The sequence below is a fragment of the Oncorhynchus mykiss genome, chromosome 19, assembly GCF_013265735.2.
Source record: "Oncorhynchus mykiss isolate Arlee chromosome 19, USDA_OmykA_1.1, whole genome shotgun sequence".
Taxonomy (NCBI): Eukaryota; Metazoa; Chordata; class Actinopteri; order Salmoniformes; family Salmonidae; genus Oncorhynchus; species Oncorhynchus mykiss.
The window spans coordinates 32,796,029-32,817,388 of NC_048583.1; the positions used below are offsets into that span (position 1 = coordinate 32,796,029).

The 21,360-nt window shown below is 43.2% G+C and overlaps 1 protein-coding gene across 5 annotated transcripts in view; it reads right to left on the reverse strand.

Annotated features, from left to right (window-relative positions):
• The window catches only part of LOC110497688 (neuronal PAS domain-containing protein 3), a 390,976-nt gene that overhangs the window by 25,108 nt on the left and 344,508 nt on the right, over positions 1-21,360 (reverse strand). For all 5 annotated transcript variants that reach the window (XM_036954672.1, XM_036954671.1, XM_036954670.1 and 2 more), the window contains one exon: positions 635-753. In XM_036954672.1, the coding sequence (XP_036810567.1) occupies positions 635-753 (119 nt within the window). The remainder of the gene's footprint in view (positions 1-634; positions 754-21,360) is intronic.

Here is a 21,360-nt window from a genome sequence, read left to right on the forward strand (position 1 = left end):
TGGGGGGGTTGTTCCTAAAGGGTAAAATGTTAAAATCCTTGATGAAAACCTGCTCCAGAGCGCTCAGGACCTCAGACTGGGGAAAAGGTTCACCTTCCAACAGGACAATGACCATAAGCACACAGCCAAGACAACACAGGAGTGTCTTCGGGACAAGTCTCTGAATGTCCTTGCATGGCCCAGCCAGAGCCCGGACTTGAACCCGATCGAACATCTCTGGAGAGACTTGTAAATAGCTGCGCAGCGACGCTCCCCATCCAACCTTACAAAGCTTGAGAGGATCTGCAGAGAAGATTCAGAGAAACTCCACAAATACAGGTGTGCCAAGCTTGTTCTTCAACAAAATACTGAGTAAAGGGTCTGAATACTTATGTAAATTTGATATTTTTATTAAATTTGCAAAAACGTCTAAAAACCTGTTTTTGCTCTTTCATAATGAGGTATTGTGTGTAGATTGACGAGGGGAGAAAAAAATGATTTAATCGATTTTTGAATAAGGCTGTAACATAACAAAATGTGGAAAAAGTCAAGGGGCCTGAATACTGTCCGAATGCACTGTATGTAACACCATACTGCTGAGGGAATGTGGATTATAGGATCTCTGTGGCTTGGCCACTGTGCCTCTGGGTCTTACCTTGTAGCCTGAAGACTTGATGTGGACACCTCTCTTGGTCAGTGTGGACTTCATACGGATGAAGAAGGAGCGCTCTAGAGTGTTGTCTGGGGAAAGCAGGCTGGGGCTGGTGGACTCAACTGTGGAGGCAAACACACACACACACACACGCACGGTTACTCTACATTACCTGGCCAATACATCTGTGTGTTTGTAGTAGTGTTTTGTAGTAGGCCTAAGAGAGGTGGCGTGATATTAAGTAAGATGGGCAGACGTAGTAACTTCTCATTGAGTTTCTATCATCTCCCAGGTAATCTTCTAGTTTGAAAAAAAAAAAACTCAATGAAATCAACACAATACAAGTTGCCAATATAAGTTGGACAATGTTTTAATCATGTTCTGTAATAGCGTACAACCTCTGCTTCGTCTAACACTGTAATTGTTCAAAAGTCAAGTGCATGTTTCTTTTCATTGAGCTCAAGTGTAGTATGTATTCTCCATGAAGTACAATATTGCAATTTCATGTAATGGAATACTTATTAGAGTTGATTCACGTTTCTTTTTATATGCACAAACAAACAAGCGTGACATTGTCAATGAATTAGAGCTCATCTAACTCTAAACAATGATATTCATCCTTGATTCAACAAAGTTCAAGATCCGAAGTCAATTCTAAACATACGTTTGTCATCTTCGTCTCAACGCATTTAAAAACGACCACGACTGAGGTCAGTCTGAGTCTCGGCAACAGAACACAACGAGGATACCTATTAGTCAAAGGTGAAACGGCCCATTTGTCACTCTGTGTTCCTGCGCTCCTGATCAAGGCTTAATAATCAAATGCATATTCATAACATTCAATCCATCTGGGGGGATAATATAGGTGCAGACAGGCCCGCCCCTTCTTGTATCGCTGAGTGTGTGTGTGTGTGTGTAGACATTAAACTATACTTTTGGGGACCAGAAGTCCCAACAAGAACAGGTAACTAAGAAAAATTGGGTTGATTATTGATTAAAGGCTATTTCTAAAGAGCTAACTCTAATTAGAGTTTATGATTTGGATTAGAATTATGGTTAGGATTAAAATAAGGGGTTAACGGTAAGGTTTAGGGGCCTCCTGAATGGCGCAGCGATCTAAGGCACTGCGAGCGGCGTCACTACAGATCCAGGTTTGATACATGGCTTTGTCGCAGCCGGCCGCAACCGGGAGACCCATGAGGCGGCGCACAATTGGCCCAGAGTTGTCCAGGTTAGGGGAGGGTTGTCCTTGTCACATTGCGCACTAGCGACTCCTGTGGCGGGCCAGGTGCATAAACTCTGACACGGTCGCCAGGTGTACGGTGTTTCCTCCAACACATTGGTGCGGCTGGCTTCCGGGTTAAGCGAGCAGTGTGAAGAAGCAGTGCAGGTTGTGTTTTGGAGGACACACGGCTCTCGAGCGTTGCCTCTCCAGAGTCCGTATGAGAGTTGCAGCGCTGGGACAAGACTAAAACTACCAATTGTCTGGTGTCTGATGATTTAAAAATGTTTTGTAATTCTATGAATCTTACCCAGTTGATTAACTCACCCACTCGCTCAAATCTTAAATGCCCAGATAAATCTACCCTGATTGATTTGATATTGACAAATGTTCCACATAAATATTCTGTGGTTGGTGTTTTTTGTAATGATTGAAGTGACCACTGTGCTGTTGTTGCTGTTAGAAATAATAAGGTTCCAAAGACAAACCCACGTTTTATTCGTAAGAGAAATTTGAAGTGTTTTAATGAGCAGGCTTTCTTTAATGATTTGTTTTATTTGGACTGGAGCAGATTGAGTTTATCCCTGGTGTGAAAACTGCCTGGAAATTCTTTCATGGTGTTTTTTCCCAAATAGTAAACAAACATGCCCCATTCTGCAGGTTCAGGGTTAAAGGGCAGGATAATCCATGGTTTTCTTCTGAGCTGTCTTGTATTATTCAAGAACGTAATCTAGCCTGGGCTAAAGCAAGGAAATCATGTTCTGATGCAGATTGGCTTCTTTTTAGGCAGTTACGAAACAAGTGTTCTTTTCATCTCAGGAAGGCCAAGTCTGAATATTTATGTCTGTTACCACTGATAACCTGAATGATCCTAGAAAGTTTTGGAAGGCTATTAAGTCTATGTCTGGTAACAGTAATGTTAATGAATTACCGTCATGTGTTTTGAAGGACTCTGTTGCTGTATATGACAAAACTGAAATGCTGAATTGTTTCAATGAGCACTTTGTATCATCTGGTAGGCTGTTTGATTCAGTGTCCTCTGTCTCTGTACGACCCTGTGTGGATGAACCAGTGAGAGCTGGTCAAACTTTTAGCTTTTTGACATTCTCAGTGCAGGTGGTACATAAAGCCCTGCAATCCTTAGATCAGAGAAAGCCTGTAGGTCCTGATCTTTTGGATCCCTGCTTTTTAAATCTGGCAGCTGATTTCATAGCTGAACCACTTACATATCTGTTCAATCTAACCCTGAAATGTAATGAAATTCTGGAAATTAGCATTTGTCCTACCACTTTTAAATGGGGGAGATCCAACTCTTTTAAATAATTATAGGCCAATCTCAAAGCTGTCACCGCTGGTGAAAATACTTGAAACCCTTGCGCGTGAACAGCTAAAAGAGTTTTTATTTACTAACTCTATTTTTTTTATCAACGTACTAATCGGGCTTCAGGAAGAATCATAGCACAATTACAGCAGCCATGAAGGTTTTAAATGATATCACTGAAGCCCTTGACAAAAAACAGCACCGTGTCTCACTTTTTATTGATCTCTCTAAGGCTTTTGATACAGTTGATCATGCTATACAAAGGCAAAGATTGTCGAGTGTAGGTCTTTCAGAGCATGCAGTTGCATGGTTTGCTAACTATCTGTCTGATAGAACTCGGTGCACTCAATTTGATGGGCTTATGTCTGTTAAATTGTCTGTCTTTAATGGTGTGCCCCAAGGCTCTGTACTTGGTCCTCTCGTATTCACTATTTATATAAATGATTTAGACAAAAATTTCCAAAATGCGCAACATTTTTATGCTGATGATACTGTTATTTACTGTTGTGCCTCGTCAACAACAATCAACAATTTACAAAAAAATTTACGCTGAAATTGGGATTTTATTTTAGGAATAAGGCCTGTTTTTCTTTTGAAGCCAGAAGGAGGCTAGTATCAGCTACATGTATGCCTTTACTAGACTATGGGGATATTTTATATATGAATGCTTCCGCTTAGTGTTTGAGATCAATTGACACCCTTTACCATGGCACTTTGAGATTTATTTTAAACTGCAAAACCCTTACGCACCACTGCACTTTGTATACCTGGCCTTCTCTAGTCACTCGTAGGCTCAGGCAAGGGTATATTTTTATTTACAAAGCCATTTTGGGTTTACTACCTTTTTATTTGGGCATTTTTATTGTTCAGAAATGTGGCGGGTACTCTCTTCGTTCGCTGGACTTTATCCTGCTAACTGTTCCAAATGTCCGAACTGAAAAGGGCTTTTATGTACTCTGTGCCATCGTCTTGGAACGCCTTACAAAATACTTTTAAACTGGAAGAACTTGTCCCGATTGGTATTTTTAAATCACTGGTGAATTATCTTGAGACTGATTCCTTGACCTGTCAATGTTTTTAATTTGCTGTTTTTGATTTGTTATACTCTTGTGAATTCCATGGTTTTTACTAGATTACTTGTAGTTTTTCATGTTGTTTGTCTGTAATTTTTGTAATGACTTGGTGCTGCCTATCTTGGCCAGGACGCTCTTGAAAAATATATTTTAAATCTCAATGAGCCCTTCCTGGTTAAATAAAGGTTAAATCAAATAAAACAAATTGGATATCATGAAATTGGGAAGAAAAAGGGGTAAAAATACACAACACATTCAATAAAATATTTTTAAAAAGATAAGCTTCAGGTTAAGGTTAAGGTTAGGTTTAGGGTTAAGGTTAGGTTTTGGGGTTAAGGTTAGGGTTAAGGTTAGTGTTAGGGTTAAGTTTAGTGTTAGGGTTAGGTTTAGGGTTAGGTGTTAGGGAGAATGGGATAGGATTTTGAATGGGAATCAATGTTGCGTCCCCAGGTTAGTTAAACAAGACCGTGTGTGTGTTTGTGTGTGTGTGTGCGTGTGCATGCGTTTGTCTCCCCTGACTGTCTCTGTCCCCAAAGCTGGACAGGACATTAGACAGCCTCCACTTTACTCTACAGGCAGACAGGCAGACACACAGCCATGGACAAGACTAGGAGATTACATTGAAATGGGATTACTAAAACAGCACACCTGGAAAATCCGGTTTTCTGCTACTCTGCATATAACAAGGCTGCAGTGACTTTGGGTCTCTGGAACCGGAAACAATGTGATCAGTGTAAAGGAGGAGGGTGGGGAAGGAGGGATGAAGGGAGGGGTGAGGGGTGCTGGTGCCATTCTCTTTCACAAGGCGACGGTTTTTTCTCTTCTTTTCTGAGGACATGAATTAAATGTCATTTAAAATCTAACCAGTCCTTTATCACTCTGGGGAGAAGCCAGAGCCATGTTATATTTAGTCATTTCATTTCTTCTGATTAAATATGAATTACTATGAAATTTTGCTCATCATCTAACACAGCAGAATACGCCAACAGCTTTTTAATACACTGTATAAGCAGCAGCAGCCACAAACTTCAGCAGTAGCTCTAGGAGTTTAATTCGCCTCTCTAATCCAATCACATCAACCTTATTTCTCTTATCACAGATTCCCATTTTGAATTAAATGAGCTCATTAGTTTTAATCAAAGGCAGAGAGATCAAAACGTACACTTAAATGCTTTAGATCAGAGCTGCCAGTCAGCTGCAGAGTTCTATTTTACTAAAACACAAGATCAGAGCCTCTTCGAACTGAGAATTTTCATTAGGGAAGGAGGGAAGGCACGAGCCAACCGACCGGCCTTAAAGACACAGAGCTCTTTTTTCACCCTACGGACGTCTAACTAAAGCAACATCAGAGTCATTTGTGAGGGGTTGGAGGGTGGTGGTGTGTTTCACCACCAGTGGGCTTCTGTTAGTTGGCGGTTATGATGTGAATGTGAATTACAGACTGGGCAATTTACGAGTCAGACACGGCGAACGGCATTGCAATACTTTCTTCATCAAACTAATGGTAATATCTGGTCTGTTGGAGCATTACTCTGATTATTATAGTGTGGCACAGGGGATAATTTGTGTTCCTAGATAGAGAGGCTGATTTCACATGATACTGTATTCGTCCCAAATGGCACCCTATTCCCTTTATAGTGCGCTACTTTTGAGACTTTACTCAAAATGAGTGCACTATATAGGGGAAAGGGTGCCATTTGGGACACACCCCGTGGTTCTATTGCGAGGGCAGCCCCAGCCCAATGAATGGTTTTTGATACTGCATGGGAGAATAATGATTTACTGTACTGTAGGTATGTGTTATAGGGTTGTAATACATTAAGTACCGTGCTAACACGTAAACCATAGAGTGATTGCCACCTAATCGTGTGGTCAAGTGACCATATTGAGATCCATGCATGTTTATGTTGATAGTAAAAAGAGAGCAGTGCCCAAACATTGAAAGGTTAATGTAGCCTACCACATCTTTACATGTAGAGTAAGCAGCCGTCAAACATCAAGTGCCAGAGCACTTTGCAGTGAAATGTTAAACTATACAAGACAATAAGCTTTACAAGCCTGGATCGAATATAAAAAATGACACCATAAAAGATTACTTCTTAAAAAGATCAAATTATTTGTGAGCATAATTTACGGTTTGGCATGGTCTTCCGGTCTGGATTCATTTTCCTGATGAAAGCCCTCAGAATGAACCGTCTCTGTGTGTAAGTGATGAGACGTTAAAAGTATTACTTTCTGCGCTGTGGTGTCGATTGTTGACCATCATCAATAACCCACTGGCAGTTCTTTATCCCCCTGTTGCTCCTCTCCTCTCCCTGACAACCCCTGTCACCATACCATTTCTACACACCTGGGATGACTCAGAGGAGGAAGCTGCTACAAAGCCAAGACACTTCTACAAGCTACAAGCTCCCTGTCTTAAATGACTTATATGCCTTAGCCAGGCTCCCATACTCCGGCTGCTAATATTCCTCAATTTACATTTATATAAATATTAGTACCAATTCAAAGCGTCAAGCATTTAACGCACAGATAAATCAAGATAAAGTGTATAGCCCATGGCTCAGGCTCAGTGTGTCTGTCCTCCATATCTAGACGCGGGGAGGTCCTTGTCTCGCCCCGCTCTGATGAATGAGGGCCTCTCTCTGTACATTAGTAATGATATATAATGCACCAGGCCCTGTACTAATTGGAAGGCTCTGCTGGCTGGCTCCATATTGAGAGGTAGAGGGTGATTTTTCAATACAGCTCGCCTTTGTGTTTGGGAGAGAAAGTGTGTCTGTGTGTGTGTGTGTGAGAGAGAGTGTCAGTGTGTGTGTGTGTGAGTGTGTGTGTGTGTGTGTGTGTGTGTGTGTGTGTGTGTGTGTGTATGTGTGTGTGTGTGTGTGTGTGTGTATGTGTGTGTGTGTGTGTATGTGTGTGTGTGTGTGTGTGTGTGTGTCTATGTGTGTGCGTGTGTGTGTCTATGTGTGTGTGTGTGTGTGTCTATGTGTGTGTGTGTGTGTGTGTCTATGTGTGTGTGTGTGTGTGTGTGTGTGTGTGTGTGTGTGTCTATGTGTGTGTGTGTGTGAGCGGGATATGAAACATACAGAGAGAGACTTGTATTGCAATGGCGGCATTAATAATTAGAGGTTGACAGGAAAAATGCCGTCAGGCACCTTGTCCTCCTCTGTCACTTGTGCCTCCTATCCTCTACACCCAGTAACCCTCTAGCCAACACTCCAAGGGAGGGAGATTAATTTAAAACATACAGCTATACCATGCCTCATTTCAGGCAGAGTGACATTCAAAAGAAATTAAAAATTAGATAATTTTCAGATTTTCCTGTATGGCGAATTCAAGATATCAACTAATGATTGAGGTACTATGACAGGTGTCCAGTTTAAAAGTGGGAGTGGAAAGGGTGAATATATACTGTATTTCTCTCTAGAGTGGAGCACTGGATTCCTTTTTCTTTTTTCATCAAGGTCAATATCCTTCTTAAATGGTTGCCACTAGATGCCATTTCAACTTCATGCAATGCCACTGAGGCGGCTTGTGGTGGGAATCTGTACGTATCATACAGAGCTCTCCCTACAGGACCCCCTGAGACCTTTCAAGAGGCACCTCTTATATTGTAATACAATATAATAGCTGCAATTCCTTGACAGCCAATTTCGCTCTCCATCACTAAGTGCCCAGGCACTTTGCTGATTTCACAATACATCTCTAAAGATAAATTAGGATAAATAGAAGCAAATATGTTCCAATATGTTTCTCCTAGACCTAGTGATTACGTTAATTGATGAAAACACATTCTTCCAACCAAACATGGAGCACCTCTAATATAGCTTAATAAAGTGCTGATATGCCTTGGTTGACAATACAGAAAGTATTGCTATCTGGAAAATCGTAGAGGATACAAAAGGTGCTTCTAAAATAAGACTTTTAGTACCAGAGGAGTAACTTCTATATCATATACACTGAATAATAAAAACTGAAGTACCAACGTGGAAAGGAAAAACAAGGAAAAACACTTTGTTTGAAAACTAAACTTCCAAAGGTTTTCCCTGAAATATTCTCTAAACCCCCCTACATGTACGTAGTGCCAATATGATAACTACAACATGACAAACCATGAGTATAAATACACTCATATAAGGGTCTACTCATAAATATATCCTTTATAAACTGGCCTGTTTCTCATTGGCTTGGAAAACGAAACGTCCAACGATTTCCCCTAAAACATTCTCTAAATCTCCTCCCTATTTGAGAGCCGTTGTATCTATCTAAGCTGGAACCCCACCCGAGTCACCATGTCAAGCTCTAGATGAAGGCAACGTGAGACGTGCTTACAGGCGTACGTTTACAGCCAAATGGAAGGATGAAGCGCTGACGCAACCACGATCAACACAGCAGATCAACACAGCAGATCAACACAGCAGATCAACACAGCAGATCAACACAGCAGATCAACACAGCAGATCAACACAGCAGATCAACACAGCAGATCAACACAGCAGATCAACACAGCAGATCAACACAGCAGATCAACACAGCAGATCAACACAGCATATCAACACAGCAGATCAATGCGGAGGTGCAAATAAAACCGAAAGGCCCCGAAGAGTGAAGTGATAATTCAATCCCGAGTTGTAAATGCTCTTTAAAAGGTTTTTCAAATTCATGTATTATTCCAATCAGGGAGCTACACCCATATAGTCCATCAACGTGAATAAATAAAAAAACAGGGGTCTTGTTGACTAACTAACAATCATTTCTAGTGTGTCTATTAAAATGTAAAAGGCTAAATCAGAAGCTTGCCAAAAGAGTTTGTCATAAAAAGAACTGAAGATGAATGTTGATCTCTTCAACATCAAGTTTTCTGATGCCCAGCCCGCATCTACCTGCTGTTTGACATATCAGACCAGACTTCATAGAGACCTTCCATACGCTGATTATGGTTATCCCAACCACAAATACAGTACCAGTCAAACGTTTGGACACACCTACTCATTCAAGAGTTTCTCTATTACTATTTTCTACACTGCAGAATAATAGTGAAGAAATCACAATGATGAAATAACACATATGGAATCATGTAGTAACCAAAAAATTGTTAAACAAATCCAAATATATTTTATATTTGAGATTCTTCAAAGTAGCCACACTTTGCCTTTGATGACAGCTCTGCACACCCTTGGTATTCTCTCAACCAGCTTCATGAGGTAGTCACCTGGAATGCATTTCAATGAACAGGTGTGCCTTGTTAACAATTTATTTGTGGAATTATTTTCCTTCTTAATGCATTTGAGCCAATCAGTTGTGTTGTGACAAGGTAGGGGTGGTATACAGAAGAGAGACCTATTTGGTCAAAGACCAAGTCCATATTATGCCAAGAACAGATCAAAAAAGCAAAGAGAAACAACAGTCCATCTTTACTTTAAGACATGAAGGTTAGTCAATACGGAAAGTTTCAAGTGCAGTCGCAAAAACCATCAAGCGCTATAAAGAAACTGGCTCTCATGAGGACCACCACAGGAAAGGAAGACGCAGAGTTACCTCCGCTGCAGAGGATAAGGTCATTAGAGCCTCAGAAATTGCAGCCCAAATAAATGCTTCACAGAGTTGAAGTAACAGACACATCTTAACATGAACTGTTCAGAGGAGACTGTGTGAAGCAGAGGTAGAGCAATGGCGCCGGAGAAGAAGGCTGATGTTTTACGTGTCCCCAACCGATTGTGTTTTTTGTTTGTTTATTTGCGTTGTTTGTAACGGTTTTCTTTTTTTTCTTATTCTGCACATAATGTTGCTGCTACCGTCTCTTATGACCGAAAATAACTTCTGGACATCAGGACAGCGATTACTCACCACGGACTGGGAGAAACCTTTTTTTCCTTTAACAAGTCCAACACGAATCATATACTGCTTTCTCGGGAACAGGCCCAGATCCCTGTCATTTGCGTGAAGAGGAGGCGGAGAAAAAGGGGCCAGAGGGCGGGCTGCCTTCTGAGAATTCGTAGGCGATCGAATAAACCTCCACTTCCTTCCATTCTGCAAGCAAAGGTACAATCTTTGGAGAAAAAAATTTATGACCTACACGGAAGATTAAACTACCAATGGGACATTCAAAACTGTAACATCTTATGCTTCATGGAGTCGTGGCTGAACAACGACAATATCAACATACACCTGGCTGGTTATACGCTGTAGCGGCAGGATAGAACAGCGGTGTCTGGTAAGACAAGGGGCGGCGGACTATGTCTTTTTGCAAACAACAGCTGGTGCACAATATCTAAGAAAGTCTCGAGCTATTGCTCGTCTGAGGTAGAGTATCTCATTATAAGCTGCAGACCCACTATCTACCTAGAGAGTTTTCATCTGTATTTTCGTAGCTGTTTACATTCTACCACAGACGGAGGCTGGCACTAAGACAGCATTGAATGAGCTGTATTCCGCCATAAGCAAACAAGAAAACGCTCACCCAGAGGCGACGCTCCTAGTAGCCGGGGACTTTAATGTAGGGAAACTTCAATTCGTTTTACCTCATTTCTATCAGCATGTTAAACGTGCAACCAGAGGAAAAAAACTCAGAGACACATACAAAGCTCTCCCTCGCCCTCCATTCGGCAAATCTGACCATAATTCTATCCTCCTGATTCCTGCTAACAAGCAAATATTAAAGCAGGACGCACCAGTGACTAGATCAATAAAGAAGTGGTCAGATGAAGCAGATGCTAAGCTACAGGACTGTTTTGCTAGCACAGACTGGAATATGTTCCGGGATTCCTCCGATGACATTGAAGAATACACCACATCAGTCATTGGCCTCATCAATAAGTGCATCGATGACGTCGTCCCCATAGTGACAGTACGTACATAACCCAACCAGAAGCCATGGATTATAGGCAACATCCGCACTGAGCTAAAGGCTAGAACTGCCACTTTCAAGGAGCGGGACTTTAACCCAGAAGCTTATAATAAATCCCGCTATGCACTACGACGAACCAACAAACAGGCAAAGCGTCAATACAGGACTAAGATCGAATTGTACTACACCGGCTCTGATGCTCGTCTGATGTGGCAGGGCTTGCAAACTATTACAGACTATAAAGGGAAGCACAGTTGAGAGTGTACTGCGGGCATGCGCTGACCCAGTGGCAAGTGTCTTCACTGACATTTTCAACCTCTCCCTGTCCGAGTCTGTAATACCAACATGTTTTAAGCAGACTACCATAGTGCCTGTGCCCAAGAACACTAAGGTAACCTGCCTAAATGACGACCAACCCGAAGCACTCACGTCTGTAGCCATGAAGTACTTTGAAAGGCTGGTCATGGCTCACATCAACACCATTATCCCAGAAACCCTAGATTCACTCCATTTTGCATACCGCCCCAACAGATCCACAGATGATGCAATCTCTATTGCCCTCCACACTGCCCTTTCCCACCTGGACAAAAGGAACACCTATGTGAGAATGATATTCATTGACTACAGCTTGGCGTTCAACACCACAGTACCCTCAAAGCTCATCAATAAACTAAGGACCCTGGGACTAAACACCTCCCTCTGCAACTGGATCCTGGACTTCCTAACGGGCCGCCCCCAGGTGGTAAGGGTAGGTAACAACACATCCGCCAAGCTGATTCTCAACACAGGGGCCCCTCAGTGGTGCGTGCTCAGTTCCTTCCTGTACTTCCTGTTCACTCATGGTTGCACGGCCAGGCACAACTCCAACACCATCATTAAGTTTGCCAATGACACAACAGTGGTAGGCCTGATCACCGACAACGACGAGACAGAGACCTGGACATGTGGTGGAGGTCAGAGACCCGGTCGTGTGGTGCCAGGACAACAACCTCTCCCTCAACGTGATCAAGACAAAGGAGATGATTGTGGACTAAAGGAAAAAGAGGATTGAGCATGCCCCATTCTCATCGACGAGGCTGCAGTGGAGAAGGTTGAGAGCTTTAAGTTCCTTGGTGTCCACATCACCAACAAACTAACATGGTCCAAGCACACCAAGACAGTTGTGAAGAGGGCACGACAAAACCTATTCCACCTCAGGAGACTGAAAATATTTGGTATGAGTCCTCAGATCCTCAAAAGGTTCTACAGCTGCACCATCGAGAGCATCCTGACTGGTTGCATAACTGCCTGGTATGGCAACAACTCGGCTACCGACCGCAAGGCTCTACAGAGGGTCGTGCGAATGGACCAGTACATCACTGGGGCCAAGCTTCCTGCCATCCAGGACCTCTATACCAGGCGGTGTCAGAGGAAGGCCCTAAAAATTGTCAAAGACTCCAGCCACCCTAGTCATAGACGGTTCTCTCTGATACTACACGGCAAGCGGTACCCGAGCGCCAAGTCTAGATCCAAGAGGCTTCTAAACAGATTCTACCCACAAGCCATAAGACTGCTGAACATCTAATCGAATGGCTACCCAGACTAGTTGCATTGCCCCCACCCCTTCTTTTACACAGCTGCTACTCTGTTATTATCATCTATACATAGTCACTTTAATAACTTTACCTACATATACATATTACCTCAACTAACCGGTGCCCCAGCACATTGACTCTGTACCGGTACCCCCCTGTATATAGTCTCGATATTGTTTTAAATTTGAGATTTTTGGTTCCAACCGCCATGTCTTTGTGAGACGCAGAGTAGGTACATGGATGATATCCACATGTGTGGTTCCTGCTGTGAAGCATGGAGGAGGAGGTGTGATGGTGCTTTGCTGGTGACACTGTCAGTGATTTATTTAGAATTCAAGGCACATTTAACCAGCATGGCTACCAAAGCATTCTGCAGTGATACACCATCCCATCTGGTTTGCGCTTAGTGGGACTATCATTTATTTTCAGCAGGACAATGACCCAACACACCTCCAGACTGTGTAAGGGCTATTTGACCAAGAAGGATAGACAGAGTGCTGCATCAGATGACCTGGCTACCACAATCACCTGACCTCAATTCAATTGAGATGGTTTGGGATGAGTTGAACAGCAGAGTGAAGGAAAGTCCGTTCAACTTTTCCAAAACTGTTGGAAAAGCATTTCAGGTGGAATGCCAAGCGTGTGCAAAGCTGTCATCAAGGCAAAGGGTGGCTACTTTGAGGAATCTAAAATCTAAAATATATTTTCATATAATAACACTTTTTTGGTTACTACATGATTCCATATGTGTTATTTCATAGTTTTTATGTCTTCACTATTATTCTACAAAGTAGAACATAGTAAATAATAAAGAAAAATACTTGAATGAGTAGGTGTGTCCCAACTTTTGACTGGTACTGTATGTCTATCTAGACAAGATTCATGTTATTGTCCCTGAATGGACATTTGTCCAAGGGAGCTCCTCCCTGTCCTGTAACTGTACAGCCATAGCCAGTGGTCAGATAACATGCTCCCCTAGACATCCCCAGCCTGCCACCCTGTGGGGGAGCACAGGACAGGGGAGCACGGGGCGATGTGACCCAGGCCCATCCATTATTAATATGGTAATGGAGGTGACGCGGTGATATGGCGGGCCAGTTGTTATCAGCTGCAGGTCACTGTAGCCCCATGTCCACGCTGCGTTCCAAACAGCACAATATTCCCTACATAGTGCACTACTTTTGACAGTCAACACCAGATAAATGGCCTACTCTGTTCTTTTCTCATGACTTTGCCGTTTACGTGATTTGAAATGAAAGCGCGACGCTGAGGTGAGGGTGAGGTGGTGGGTGTCAGATTGAAAGCTAGATGGAGTAGATGAAGGTGTGTGTTTCTTCTTCCCTTATCATAACGGCCCACCCTGAATGTGACATAACAGTGCAAGGGGAGATGGTGACGATGGGGAGGGTTGAGTGTGTCTTGTCATGGCTGCATTTAGGAGGTTGCTGGCCCGCTGCTAATCACAGGTAGCCTGGTTTAACCAGACTGAACGCTGTGCTCAACAGTGAAACATAGGGAAATGAGTTATGCCAGGCTAGATCTCAGGGAGTTCGCTAGCGGGTTGGAGGAAGAGGTGAATGGATCAGACAGAGTAGATGTACAGGATGGAACTGGACGGAACAGGATGGAAGGGGATGGTACAGGACGGAACAGGACGGAAGAGGACAGAACAGGACGGAACAGGACAGAAGAGGATGGAAACAGGACAGAACAGGACGGAACAGGACGGAAGAGGACAGAACAGGACGGAACAGGACAGAAGAGGATGGAAACAGGACAGAACAGGACGGAAGAGGACAGAACAGGACGGAACAGGACAGAAGAGGATGGAAACAGGACAGAACAGGACAGAACAGGACGGAACAGGACAGAACAGGACGGAAGAGGACAGAACAGGACAGAACAGGACGGAACAGGACAGAATAGGATGGAACAGGACAGAAGAGGATGGAAACAGGACGGAACAGGACAGAACAGGACAGAACAGGACGGAACAGGACAGAACAGGACAGAAGAGGATGGAAACAGGACGGAAAAGGACGGAACAGGACAGAAGAGGATGGAAACAGGACGGAACAGGACAGAACAGGACGGAACAGGACAGAACAGGACAGAACAGGACGGAACAGGACGGAACAGGACAGAACAGGACGGAAGAGGACAGAACAGGACAGAACAGGACGGAAGAGGATGGAAGAGGACGGTACAGGACGGAAAAGGATAGAACAGGACGGTACAGGACGGAACAGGACAGAACAGGACGGAACAGGACGGAACAGGACGGAACAGGACAGAACAGGACGGAACAGGATGGAAGAGGACGGTACAGGACGGAAAAGGACGGAACAGGACGGAACAGGACAGAACAGGACGGAACAGGACGGAACAGGACAGAATAGGACGGAAGAGGATGGAAGAGGACGGTACAGGACAGAACAAGGCGGAAGAGGATGGAAGAGGACGGTACAGGACGGAACAGGACAGAACAGGACGGAACAGGACAGAATAGGACGGAAGAGGACAGAACAGGATGGAACAGGATGGAACGAGACAGAACAAGAACAGGACAGTACAGAACGGTACAGGACGGTACAGGATGGAAGAGGATGGTACAGGACGGAACAGGATGGAACAAAACAGAACAGGATGGAAGAGGACGAAACAGGCCAGAACAGGACGGAACCGGCCAGAACAGGATGGAACAGGATGGAACGAGACAGAACAAGGACAGTACAGGACGGTACAGGACGGTACAGGATGGAAGAGGACGGTACAGGACGGAACAGGATGGAAGAGGATGGTACAGGACGGAACAGGACGGAACAAAACAGAACAGGATGGTACAGGACAGAAGAGGATAGTACAGGATGGTACAGGATGGTACAGGACGGAAGAGGATGGTACAGGATGGTACAGGACGGAAGAGGATGGTACAGGACGGTACAGGATGGTACAGGACGGAAGAGTATGGTACAGGATGGTACAGGACAGAAGAGTATGGTACAGGATCTTACAGTATGGTACAGGACAGAAGAGGATGGTACAGGATGGTACAGGATGGTACAGGATGGTACAGGACGGAAGAGGATGGTACAAGATGGTACAGGACGGAAGAGGATGGTACAGGACGGTACAGGATGGTACAGGACGGAAGAGTATGGTACAGGATGGTACAGGACAGAAGAGGATGGTACAGGATGGTACAGGACGGAAGAGGATGGTACAGGATGGTACAGGACGGAAGAGGATGGTACAGGATGGTACAGGTTGGAAGAGGATGGTACAGGACGGTACAGGATGGTACAGGATGGAAGAGGACGGTACAGGACGAAACAGGATGGAACAGGACAGAACAGGACGGAAAGGACGGAACAGCAATAACACTTGTCAAAGACTCTAGTCACAACTAATGAACATTGGATGAGAAGATAAACAGAGACAGGGCTACTTACTGTGTAGTGCCTAGTACAGCACTGACTCCAGCATATGAAAGACATAGAGATAGCCAGGGATTTGTGTTTATTTATGATTGCGAACGTGAAACCATTCTGAAAACTGGTTTGCTCATTGCCAGTCGTTTAAGTTAATCAATGTTGTGCTGCCGAGGAAACGTATAATCACGCGGGATAGTGGACTGGACTTCACTCTTGAGTGATTCAGAATGAGAATAAATAGGTGAAGCCTTGAGCTGCAGATGGTCGGTCTATTGGTGTGATAATAGATACAAAAAAAGCACAAGGGATGTATTAGAAAGGAAATCGTATTCGTCTTTATCTAAAAAAACAAAAAAAAAACATGAAAATGCACTTTATGAATCGACGGCCGCTAATGACAGTCTAATCAAGTTGATAGAATTTGGCATATCATTTTAGCCTTCCCCTCTTCCTATCCGCCCGCCGCCCCTCCCCAGTCAAAGTCCTTTTCTTTAATCAAGTTGCAGGAGAGACAGAGAGCGCTTGGCACTGGGGGTTCGGAGGTTGCAGATGGCTGCTATACTCCAAAATGTTCAAGCTTGACTGACCCATTTCATCAGCTCTGTCAAAGCCTTGCACTGATACATGTTGACAACATTTAATCTTAAAAATGGAAAGAAATGAATTAATATGCAAATTCCATCAGCTTTGTAATAAAAATGTCCTTGAAAAAACGGAGAACTCCACCCCAGAGGAATAGTGTGAATTATCCCAGCTCCGTTGTTCTATAAGTTAGTCTGAGGTACACAAGTCCACCAGGAAATCAGTGCGGATCTGACTGGGAAATAATTATGATGGAAGAACAAAACACTAGCAGGTTGAATAAATAGAACAACATGGGAAAAGGCCTGCTACTCTTTGTTATTCACTTTGAATTAATAGGATTAGTTTCCCTTTCAGATCCATATACACCTAAAAATCAACACCTCCCTATCACACCAAGGTGTGTGTATTTGTGTGTGTGAGAGAGAGTATGTGTGTGTAGGTGTGTAGGTGTGTGTGTGTGTGTGTGTGTGCGTGCGTGCGTGCGTGCGTGAGAGAGAATGTGTTGTACGCATACAATTAAAATTTTAGGCAAGTGCACGGAGGACACTGTGGGGAAAAAGAGACATTTTCTCATTCTTCATGAGCTGCAATAGTCTACGGGGACAGAATCTTACAAGACAAAGATTACCCATACAAAAGAAGCAGGTGGCTACAGCCAGTTCTCAAGTGGAATTAGCTGAACTATGGGACCTAATTATCTGTGGAGAACCAACGTATAACGAAGGAGAGAAACTTGACTGTTTGAAGGACAAATGATTAATTAAAAAGAACACCTCTCCTAAATTCTGATCTGTGGACAAACGAACGGGTGTCGGTGAAACCCTCAGTGGAATGCCAGCCATTGACTAACACACTAATAACATTTACCGGGCTATGTCTGTATGGCTGATAACTAGCAAATGAAGCCAGTGGCAAAGTAGACAAAGACATGTATTTCCAAGGTCACAACGACCTTGTTAACTAGAATATAAACAGAGAAGCTATCACACAACATCATTCTAACAGTTGTCTACTCCCAAAAGATCCCTTGTCTCGTTACGTTTTCGCAACTGTCGTTTAGTCCGCGTTTTACCGTGACATTATTGTAGATCTCGCTTCTTTATACTTCACTATGCAGGTAAGGCTAGCGAGATCGTCGGCTTTCTTTCGTTAAATGGGATTTTTCTTCTCACAGAACAGACAGATGTGTATTAGCAATGTGTGTTTGTGTTCGACACTCTTTGCTCCATGCCTTCGCTCCCTACTTTTAACGGGCCTTTGAAGACGACCACGATTAAGGTAGAAGACAAAGACAGGATGAAGGGGAGGACAGTAGGGGCCTGCATTCCAAATGGCAACCTATTCCTTATATAGTACACTACTTTTGACCAGGGCCTATAGGGTGCCATTTGAGATGTAAGGGGTGTTGAGCGCTAGCAAGTTGGCACACAAACCTGGCCCTATATTTTATTTAAGACACAGTACATCAACACAGGAGTCCTATAGGAACAGACTCTCCACACCTTCATGCAATTATGAATATTGACATCCCATGTAGATACTGTCAGTCTCTTTGACGGAAAATATTCAGATTCCATTAGATAAAGAGTAGCTTTGAAATCATTTCTACCCTATTAAAATAGGATTTGAATTTGCCAACTGTCTGATAACAAATGAAATGCAAACTGCCTGAGAATTGGATTGTATGTTAACACGGAATACATTTTTTGCACCACACAAGATAATCTTCTGATTATACCAAACTGCTGTGGCTCCCTTGACACTTTACTCTGGGTTTGAGCCTTCAGGTGCAGATTTTATACACTGTATGAGTGTGAAGAAATCAAATACAAAATACCCATACTAAACGTAATTGCTAAACATAAACTACATGTAAAGTCATTTTAACCTAAAGTGTTATAGTTTCAGTGCTCACAACACAGTCATTTTTATGGAAGAAATAGCTAGTACTCTTTTAACATGTCATTGACACGTTTAGAAACCCCATCTCTGTTTGAAGAGGGTCACTCGTTGCCTCTGTCCTCTCAACAATAGAACAAGCTTTTCCCTTCCCCACACTCCATCCCCCTTACACACCCCTCCACACCCTCTCTCTACTAAGCCCTCTCCCTTTCCCCACTCTCTCTCCCTCTCCCCACTCTCTTTCTTAACCCCTATCTCATTCTCTCTGTCATCCACTCTTTTAACCCCCCTCTCCTTCTCTCTCCTCCAAACTCTCACTTCTTCTCCCTCCCTGCAACAGCTCCCGGCCAGCCCTGGAAGATCAGAGCAGCTGTAAAATAATGAAAAATGTGCCATCCTTGTGGGACATTACTTGTGCACACACACCTCAGCCCAGGCATTCATCATTCGCCAGGTATTGTCAGTGAAAGTTTAATTGCATAAACACTCTGTAACTGTCCTGTCATATTTCTTGTCAGCCTGGATTCTCTCTCTGGGCTCACTATCTCACAAAACTATAATTGAATTGCTACCGAATCACACCGATGCTGACGGGAGGAGGGGAACCTTATGAATAGAATTTGTTTCCTATCAGCAGGTTTGACAAATTGTGTCACGAGGAAGAGCAGAAGCGATAATTTCCCAGTTTATTGGGAGTAGACCCGTTTGCTGTTTGTTGTTATCTACTACCGGCTCTTATAAGCACCTAGTTAAACAAAAGTATATATATATGAAATTTAGGCCCAACAAAAAGCAATTCAGCTCTGAGAGAGGGCAGTCTAAATAGCGCACAAAGCTGCAAATAAGGCCATTATTTACTCCTGCGAATGATCTAAAAGATGTATTTAAAAGGGAGGAAAGTCAGATTGCAGCAGCAGTTCCTTTTCTATGAATAAATGCCTGAGAAACACAGTGACCCATCTTGCCTATAAGAGCTCAACAGAATACCAACGCATTCCTACCCAGTTAGACAGAGTCATTCAGACATCCCAATATTTCATGTCTGATAAGTTAACACTCCCAGTGTACAATTCTAGAAGGCCGTTAATTTGTGAGCGAGGAGTCGTTGGCGGAGTCGGACAATATGACTGTTATTTGTTTGCGTTTTCTGTCAACACGCTTGGTGTTTGATATTCCACCCTCTGCGATATTCAAATGGACATGGTTTTTCATTTCCACAAACTGGAAAAAGAACTCAATTGCTTTTTTTTTGTTGTTTTAAAACAGAGGGACTGCAATGGCTACTATTTTGTATTCCCTTTCTCTTCCCGGAGGGAACGTCTAAAAACCCCTCTGTCTTGCCAGGTTACTATTTCTCTGACCACGTATTTCTCTTATACAGAGCGATCCATTGACAATACATTAACCAATGCAGACTGTTCAGATTACACAATAAAGCTCTGTCTACATATGAAGACAAAAATACAATATATAAACAAGAGGGTCCCCATTCTCAACCTTGTATTATTATTCTCGACCGCTTGACATCAGAGAGCTGAACTCCAAAGTGGCTTTTCCTCCTGTGTGAGAACATGTGGCAGCTTTATCAAAAGCCTTTCCCACAAAGCACTGCAGCACTCTCTCTACACTGCATGGGAACAGAGCAGTGTGGTAATGCCTCCCTACTACACTAGGCTGATAAAAAAAGCCTTTTCTGACAACCTTATCAGCCAAATAAGCTTAAATAAAACTGGCTTCTAATAGTCTGGAGACTGCTTGATCCTGCCTCTGTCTTTCAAAGCTCTGATGCCTTCCTCTTCCAGTGATCTTGTACTTTCAACGTGACAGAATTTTCAATCTTTTAGGCCGGCTAAGCTGTCATTAGTTTCTTTGTTCCTCTTTAGGGATTGTTTTGCGTATGTAGGCGCCGAGCCCGAGCGGCTTGATAGCGCCTGGGAGCAGCTCGGGGTACTAGGAGGAGTGATGATGGAAATGCACAGGCTTTTCAAAAGCATTGATAAAGTCTGTTTAGTAATGTGGGAAGGGCTTTTTAAGGGGTTACAGCAGAAGCCATTGTCTTCATGTACAGTCAACTAGCTGTCAGCGGTGTGCGTTGTACACAGACGGACTCTAGATAATACTACATAATTGGCTGCACCTGCAACCTGAATAATTACACTACAGAGCGGTTGAGACGTCAGCTTTCAGACGAATGCTGTTCGAACGCTTTCCTTGTCTGACATTGATCTGCATTAAGAACAAATATGTATAACTGAGCGCAGTCACAGCCAACTGTAAGTGACAGAATTTATATAAAAAGTGTAAGAGGCACAGCAGGGACAATGGCCTTGTTGAAGGGGGTTCATTTGATAAATAACACAAGCAAGAACAACACTCATAATTCATCAATACACACTAGTTTCATATCTAAAAGTGGGGTCTATGAATAAAGTCTGGGTTAAAACTACAGCTATGAGCATAACAGAAAATACAATATACTCAGTGCTTTGTAAGGAAAAATACAGCAAGCAGTGAATCATTTTATCAAAGACTCGCTGCCACACGAAGGCTAGCCATGATTGATGGGTATTTTGATTTATTAAAAATTTTAAATCAAGTTATGCTTTAGCAAGAGGCTTAATTTAAGGCTAAAGTTAGAGCCCTGGGATAAATGAACACATCAGATGATTAAAAAACATTTGTCTTAGCGATCGAGGAGCCAGGTAGGCCTTTATTTACGATGCCTAGTTCATCAACACCCACACTGATGCTTTGACAGAGAATCTATC